Source organism: Myxocyprinus asiaticus, chromosome 20 (assembly GCF_019703515.2).
Source record: "Myxocyprinus asiaticus isolate MX2 ecotype Aquarium Trade chromosome 20, UBuf_Myxa_2, whole genome shotgun sequence".
Taxonomy (NCBI): domain Eukaryota; kingdom Metazoa; phylum Chordata; class Actinopteri; order Cypriniformes; family Catostomidae; genus Myxocyprinus; species Myxocyprinus asiaticus.
The window spans coordinates 3,203,050-3,211,816 of record NC_059363.1 but is presented as its reverse complement, the minus strand read 5'-3'; the positions used below and the strand labels follow the sequence as shown (position 1 = coordinate 3,211,816).

At 36.9% G+C, this 8,767-nt stretch overlaps 1 protein-coding gene across 4 annotated transcripts in view; it reads right to left on the bottom strand.

Moving 5' to 3' along the window:
• Window positions 1-8,767, bottom strand: part of runx2a (RUNX family transcription factor 2a) — a 90,038-nt gene that overhangs the window by 1,398 nt on the left and 79,873 nt on the right. For 3 of the 4 annotated variants that reach the window (XM_051645911.1, XM_051645912.1, XM_051645913.1), the window contains one exon: window positions 1-2,014. This exon is cut by the window's left edge. In XM_051645911.1, the coding sequence (XP_051501871.1) occupies window positions 1,518-2,014 (497 nt within the window). In that variant the 3' untranslated portion in view covers window positions 1-1,517. The remainder of the gene's footprint in view (window positions 2,015-8,767) is intronic. The other variant, XR_007892155.1, reaches the window with a different exon arrangement.

Sequence of the window (8,767 nt, the reverse complement as noted above, 5' to 3'; positions counted from 1 at the left end):
GAAACATCCTTCATTGCTCACGTACTATTGGATTATTTTTTTGGTTGCTTTACAATAGCGATAATAATATTAACAATAACAAAACATTTAAATTACAAAACGAGTATATATTTCATTAAGTTATTAATAGATGACCCAAAAATAGTATTCAAATGTCGTAAATTTTGTCCCTTTAAGCGCATAATTTAAAGTTGATATGGCTTACATTGCTTCTCATATCAGTACCGTCTTCTACCATTTACACATAAATTAAAATGATAAGAGGGAATTAATATAGCAAATACTGTTTCAAATAGCTGACTTTTTGCACGCATAAATAAAAAACACTTTCAGTGTTAAGAAATGCTAAATCATACAGAGACAACTAGTACAGTTAGTATAAAGATATTGTAAGCCAATAGTGTGGACGCATATCTGTTGCAATAAAAGTTCAGTTCTAGGCTTGTAAAGGAATAGTTCCATCAAAAATGACAATTTTGTAATTATTCACACATCCTCACTCACCGTGCTTATCTAAATCCATATTATTTTCTTTCTTGTGTAGAACACAAAAGGATACATTTTGAAAAATGTCCACGATCCAGCAGATGACGTATTGTTAGTGAAAGGAATACAATTTAATAACTTTGCGTGTCCAAGAACAAATGGCATTTGACATCAATGAGCACAATCTTATACTGGTCACGCAAACTCTTTAAATGGTTTTCTTTTATCGGGTTAATGTCCTGAACAGTTTAACATCAGCACATGCATATTTTGGCCAATTACTCAGATTTTGCATTGCATGAAAACACATTTATCTGCATTCTTATCAGCGTATCCAATGTGTGCAAGTGTTGTGCGCATGCCTCATTAGAAATAGCCATAAAATACACTGATTTTTGTCAGATATATGCATGTAAATGCACTCAGTGACATCAAACCTGGAATGGCGCATCTTCACATGCCAAGTTTGTATTGTGCGTACATGCGATTGAGATTTAACAGCAAGGACAGACGGCAAACAAGTTATCGCATGGCTTCGGAACGCTTGAAAAATAGCGCAGAAGTCATTGGACTTTTATGATGCTTTTTTTTTCCTTTTTGCATGCTTTTGTTGAAAGTGAAGCGTGAACATTCTGTTAAACTTCTCCTTTTGTGTTCTACAGAAAAAAGAAAATCATACGGGTATAAACAACATGGGTCACTGATGAAAGAAGTTACATTTTGAGTGAACTGTTCCTTTAAATTCAGTGATTGCCATGTGCTATATCACTGACTGCTGTATGGAATGTCAATTTGACTTATGCCGTAAATCAACCATCTCAACCACAAAAAACAAACATCAGTGTAATCATAAAACTACACTGCAGCCATTCAACATTAAGTACCTTTGTACCAACGGGTGTACCATTATTCCGCACAAGAGTTTGTGCTTCCGAAATGAATTCCCTTGATGCTTACGAATGCAAATATCTCTCGCACTACGTTCTTAAGGCTAACAGTGCTGTGTTGAGGTCACATTCAACTGGACCTTCTCAATATGGCCGCCAAACGGATTCGTCTATCCGGCCGTTGGAGTTGAGCACAGTGGGCGAGCTGCTGTGGCTCCCGTCCGCCTCGCCTCCGTCTGCCTGATTGGGCAGGTTGGGGTTGATAAGGGTGCTGCCCGTAGATGCACTAGTGCAAGGTGGCAGCATCCTGGAGGGGGATCGGTCTCCCCCCGGTACCATTGAGAATTGGTACGATCCAGATGAAGCTCCATAGTAGAGATAGGGCGTGCTGCTGGTCTGGAAGGGCCCACTTTGGTTTTGGGTGGAGCCAGGGTATGGCGGAGGCAGATAGGTGTGGTAGTGGGTGGTCGTAGACATGCCCAAAGACATGCCGGAGGTGACCGGTGTGGGGGTGTACGTGAACGTTGCAGGATAGTGCATTCTGGGACTGGAGAAACGGCTGTCCGTGAGCGAGGAGATACCCGCAAACGGCCTCTCGAACTGGCGTGGGTCGGCTGAAAATGGGCTTAGATCCGACGTACCTGACGGAGAGAAAAGAAGGAACAGTTTTTTAGTTATTATTTTAATAATAAACCAGCTGAAAGTGGCAACTTTGTTTTTTTTTATAGCACAATAATGGCTTAGCTATTTTCAAAACAGTACAGCTTTTAAAGGAAAAAGCGACTTTGTCCGACACCTAGTGTTGTACGGTGACAAAAAGTATTTTCTCTCTCTTGTAGTGTTGGAAAGTGGAAGCGTAAGCAGTGTTTCTGTCAGAAAGCATTACGTCATCCATTCACTTAAAGAGATAGTTCACCCAAAAATGAAAATTCTCTCATAATTTACTCACTCTCATGCCATCCCAGATGTGAATGACTTTGTTTCTTCAGAAGAACTCAAATGAAGATTTTTATAAGAATTTCTCAGCTATTTTGGTCCATACAATGCATGTGAATGGGTGGCAAATTTTTGAAGCTCCAAAAATCACATAAATGCAGCATAAAAGTAATTCATAAGAGTCCAGTGTTTTAATCCATGTCTCCTGAAGCAATATGAGAGGTGTGGGTGAGAAACAGATCAATATTTAAGTCCTTTTTACAATAAATTCTCCTCCTTGCTCAGTCAATCTCCACTTTAACTTTCACTTTCTTCTTCTTGTGTTTTTGGTGATTCACATTCTTCATATCGCCCCCTACTGGGCAGGGAGATGAATTTCTAGCAAAAAATGACTTATATATTGATCTGTTTCTCATCCGCACCTATCATATCGTTTCTGGAGATATGGATATAATCACTGGAGTTTTATGGATTACTTTTATGCTGCCTTTATGTGATTTTTGGAGCGTCAAAATTTTGGCACCCATTCACTTGCATTGTATGGACCTACAGAGCTGAAATATTCTTCTAAAAATCTTCATTTGTTTTCTGCAGAAGAATGAAAGTCATACACATCTGGGATGGCATGAGGGTGAGTAAATGATGAGAGTTTTCATTTTTAGGTGAACTATTCCTTTAAGGCATTTCATCCAATCATAATCCAGCCTCTGCTTTATAAGATGGGCCAGATGTTCTTCATCGCTCATTAAGCCGGCGCTCGTTTTCAACCCCCCACCACCCCATCGCCACAAGTTTAGGTCCCATCCTGCTATGGGTGGGGAGGAGTTCCTCTCCCCTCCCGTCATCATCTTCTGGCAGGATCTGATGGTTTGAGCGAGAATCTGAGCACTGAACCGTAGGACGGGGCTTACACCAAAGAAAACTATTCTATCACTATATTCACAGAATTCGTATTCATTCTGAGTCTTTCTGGAAGAAATCAAATTTATCTTGGTGAATTGGTTCATTCAGATGCTTCATGAAAATTAACTGCTTCATAAAACGATTCATCAACTCTTCAGTACATTTGTAGTATTTCATGTCTTCTGTTTTGTTGCAAATTTAGTTGTTTTTATGCTGATGTCTGTCACTGTTTTCGACTTTTAATAAAATAAGGGTGTTTTCAGTTGTATTAGTTGTATCTGTTTAATGCTAGCTGAAAGTAACGACACTAGTAACTTTTTCAGTAGCGTGACAGTAGCTCGGCTGTTTTCAAAACCATTTAGTTTTTCGAAACGTAAGCGTTGTTGCGTGACGCAATGTATTTTCTTATGAATATGTAGTGTTTCGAAAGTAAAAAGTATTTCTGTGAATTGGTTCGTTTAGACGAATCGTGAGAATAAATCGTGAGAATAAATCGATCAATCAACGATTAATCAATTATTTTGACTCCGCTATGTGGCATTTTGTGTCTTCATTTTTGTAGCGAAATATTTAGTTGCGCTAAATGCTGCTGTTTGTCAACGTTTTCGATTCTTCGGTATTTAAATTAGGTTTTTAGTTTTATTAGTTGTGTCTGTTTAAGTTTAATGCTACTGAAAATAGCAACACTACACTAACTTTGTTTTTTAGTAGTAGCGCAACTTTTACTCAGCTGTTTCCAAAACAGAAGCTTTTCCAGAATCAAGCTACTTTATCCAACAAGCAACGGTCTTGCGCGACAAAATGTATTTTCTTGCGCATATGTAGTGTTTTGGAAGTAAAATTTATTTCGTTGAATTTGTCCCTTCAGACGGCTCATGAAAATGAACCAGCTCAAAAAGCGATTCATCAACTCTTTTTGAGCATTTTACGTCTTCTGTTTTGTAGCTAAATTAAATGTAGTTCTGCTAAACGCTGCTGTTTGTCACTGTTTTCAACTTTCTTTGATAAAATGAGGATGTTTGTAGTTAAACTAGTTGTGTCTGTTCAAGTTTAATGCTAACTGAAAGTAAGGACACTACTGGCTTTATGATTTTCCATTTCAAAACAGTGAGCGTTTGTTGTTTTATTAGTTGTGTTAGTTCAAGTTTAACGAGGTCACCCTAAGTGAAACAATTACATGACATCAACTGATTGCTATTGATAGATATTGCCCTCTTAAGTAGCTTAATTGTAGTTAGCAACTTTTACTACTTAATTAAAAAAAAAAAAAAAAAAAAGAGTAGCTGAACTGTAGTTTAACTAATTTATATTATGAGTAGATGGTATCATGGCAAGCTTCAGTTTTGAAGCAGCTTCCCCAACACTGATCAAGACTTAAGGGAATAAAAGGACACTGTTAAATCAGACAGAAGAGGGCGCTGTCAAACTCATATTACACACCGCTCACAGTAACTAGCCTGTCAATACTAAGCACAACTTTAAAAACTGAAAAGAAGATTGTGAAGGATGAATAAATAGGATAATAAATAAGGGAACTAATTATGTAGAATAATTTCCCATTAAAAACAATTACTGTATATATATATATACAGTACTGTGCAAAAGTCTTAGGCACATAAGATGTTTCACAAAAGCATTTGTCTTAAGATGGTTATTTATATCTTCAGCTTTAGTGTGTCAATTGGAAATATAAATGTTAGACTCCCAAACATTACTTTTTGCAAATAGAAAAGATTAGAATAGAAGAACAGGGAGCCCTGCAACAGATGGCATGTTCCCCACAGAGCTCCCCACTGAACATCGTGTCAGTCTGAGATTACATAAAGAGACAGAAGCTATTGAGACAGCCTAAATAGATAGAAGAACTGTGGAGAATTCTCCATGAAGCTTGGAACATCCTATCTGCCAACAACCAAGAAAAACTGTGTCCAGGTGTACCTAGGAGAATTGGGGCTGTTTTGAAGGCAAAGGTGGTCACACTGAATATTGATTTAGCTTTTTTATGTTTACTGGACTTTGTATGACATTAATTGATTAATGAAAACGATTTATGGTTTTATTTTTTTAAGAAATCCTCACTTTGAAAGTTTTCACAAGTGCTTAAAACTTTTGCACAGTACTGTATGTATATATATATATATATATAAAGATAGATAGCTACATATATTGATTTACACATTTTAATTTTCTTAAGAAAATTCCATTTAATTTAATTGAGTAATATTTAATACAATTTAATAAAAACTTGTATATTTACATTTTTATTAATTTCATTTTGTTAAAAATTATCCAACTTAATTTGATAGAATTTTGTTATAAAATTGAAATGTGTAAATCTTAAATCGTATTTTGTGTGTGTGTGTGTGTGTGTGTGTGTGTGAGATTAATATCTACCATGCCAACAAGAGAAACCAGCTCATCCTGCATGCCAGCAGTTTGATTACCCTGGCACAAAAGTTCATTAATTAACTGCTCGTATGTTTCCTGATAATCACAATGATTGTTTTGATTCTGATTCAAGGCAAGGCTGAGAGTAATGCTACAAAAATATCACGAGGAAAATAAAGATCTATATGCAAATTAAACTATGAAAAGTCACTGACGTGCTGCTGAATTGTTTTAAGTTTTGCATTTGGCTCTTTGTTTCTTCACTGCTGTTTGGTGAATGTTCCCTGGTGTTTGTATGTGAATGCGTTGTGTGCACTTATGCTCGCATGCATAAACACGCATCCTTGCATTTATATGAAAGTCAAAGAGAAATGTCAAAATAAACTGGGAGCGCACATGGAAACGCTTAGAGGAAAAAAACTGTTTCCACAGGATGTATAATGAGCAGTTTCAGATGTGGTGGCATGTCTGCTATTAGCCAAAGAGAAGGAGTGATCTACTCTCTTAGAACCACAAGAGTTTTTTAAATATGATAAACCACTAATGGGCTGTGACTCGCAGAACCACAGGAGAGAGAATCCCACAGCAGTGTCTTATCAACTCCTCATCTCACCACATCTGTCTATTTGTGCACTCTGTGTTCATCATGATCTGCTTTTCAAATGGAGCCGCCAGGTAAATTAAAGGATATAAACAAACAAACAAACCCAAACTCCTCTCCTCTGCTCTTTTCTCAAACAAACCTTTACTTTTCTTTTCATTTCTTGTCTATTTCCTTTCATCCTCTAAAACAAACAAACAAACAAACAAACAAACAAAAATCCTTTCCAACAAACAAACCTTTTCTATTCTACCCCTCAGACAAACATACACACAAACTAACCAAATCCTTCCTCTCCTCTCAAACCATTACACAAACAAACAGATCCAGAATTTTTCTTTCCATTTTCCTTTCCTTTACTTTCAAACATCTTCATTTCCTCCTCTCAAACGAACAAACAAACAAACAAACAAACAAACAAGCAAACAAACAAGCCCTTTCCTTCTTCCCCTCTCCTCTAAAAACATCAATCAAACAAACAAATACAAACTTTTCAAATCCAAAATGTCCCTTTCCTTCAAAGAAAACAAACCTTTTTTTTCATTTCTCCTAAACAAACCATCAAACAAACAAACAAATCCATTGGTTTTTTTTATTCAAAATGTTACTTTCCTGTCCAACAAACCTTTTTCATTTATTTTTCTCCTCTCAAACAAACATACAAACATGTTCTTCATTTCTTCTCATCCCAAACAAACAAATCCAAACTTTTCAAATCCAAAATGTAATTTTTCTTCAGACAAACTTTTTATTTTCTCATCTCAAACAAACAAATAAACAAACAAACCCTTTCCTTCATTCTTTCTTTCCTTCCTTCCCATCTCCTCTCAAACAAACCATCAATCAAACAAACAAGCAAATCCAAACTTATTAAATCACAAATGTTCCTTTCCTACAAACAAACAAACAAACAAACAAACAACCTTATTTTCTTTTTTCTTATCCTCCTCTCAAACAAACAAACAAATAAACCCTTTCCTTTCTCCCTCTTCTCCCAAATAAACCATTAAACAAAACAAAACAAAAAAATAAATAAAAACGTTTTAAATCCAAAATGTTTCTTTCCTTTCAAATAAACAAACTTTTTTCTTTTTCTACTCACAAACAAACACTTTTCTTTGTCCACTCACCTCTCAAGCAAACTATTAAACAGACAAATCCTTTTCAAATCTAAATGTCCTTTTCTTTCCTTTCCTTCTGCTCTCACTCTGTTGCTGAGGTACAGTAGTTTTGGATGGCGATAAATCCAGTGGCGTCTTTTCCATCAGCGTGTCTGCTCGTGAGTGCAGCCTTACGATTGACAGCTTGGAAAACTTTAGGGAACATGTGTGGCCAATTATGAGCAGATTGTCTCTCAACACTATCAACTCTTGACATTACTAACCAAACAAAAAAGACACTTTAGGGGGACAGTGCAGCAGAGAAGAGACCCAAGTCATATTTCCTAAACAATGACAGAAAATCACATATACAACCTTCAATCACTATTTAAAAGGCCCTTCTTGCAGTAGACGTTCACGAAAATGAACCCATTATGTTACCAGCTCTTGCCAAACCTTTCTGACTAAACTTCATTCACTTTGTATTATGGAGATAATGTGGTCTAGTAGCTAAAATGTAAGGCTGGAAACCAGAAGGGTGCTGGTTTGACATCCATTGTGACCTTCTGACCTTTAACCTTATGTTGCACCGGGGATGTTGCTGCTGTTGCCAATGTCTGCTAAATGACAACTTACTTTGAAAAGACACATTAGCCACTAACAAAAGCAGCATGTAAATATCATGGTGCAAGAGTATGGTAATCATTCAGTTGTACAATGGTATATACCAAATTACTGTGGTAATACCATGTTTTTTGGACATGTGCCATGGTAATACCATGCTATTCTTTGGAGTATCTTGGAGTACCATGTAAATACCATTGTTTATGACTATTAAAATCTTTTAATACCATGGTAGGCCTATATATCATAGTGCCATGGTATTATCATGTTTGATTTTGGATATATGCCATAGCAGTACTAGAGTATTGTTTATAGCATGTAAATACCTTGATATGTGAATATGGTAATCATTCAGTACCATGGTATATATTAAAGTACTGTGGTAACACCATGTTTTTTTATATGCACCACGGTATTGCTAGACATTTTAGTCGGAGGAGCAGTGGTGCTGTAAAAAAGTGCTAAAAGACGCAAATGAGGGAAGCAAGGTGGCGCGCTGGTCAAGGTCCGACAGGCATCCATCTAGCGAATCTCTGCTCTCTTCCTAACAAAACGGACAAATTACTTCTCCTCACACGCAAAAATAAGGACTTTGCAAATTCTGCTGCATTGTGCTACATGGAAACCTGGCTGAGTGAAACCATTCCGGACAGCGCATTACATCTGCCGGGCTTCCAGCTGTTCAGGGCAGATCGCACCGCAGAGTTAACGGGGAAAACGAGAGGCGGTGGAACGTGTTTTTACATCAGCGAACGTTGGTGTTCAGATGTAACAACGCTGAAGAAGATGTGCTGTCCTAACTTTGAGGTGCTCTTCATAAACTGTAAGCCTTTCTACTCGCA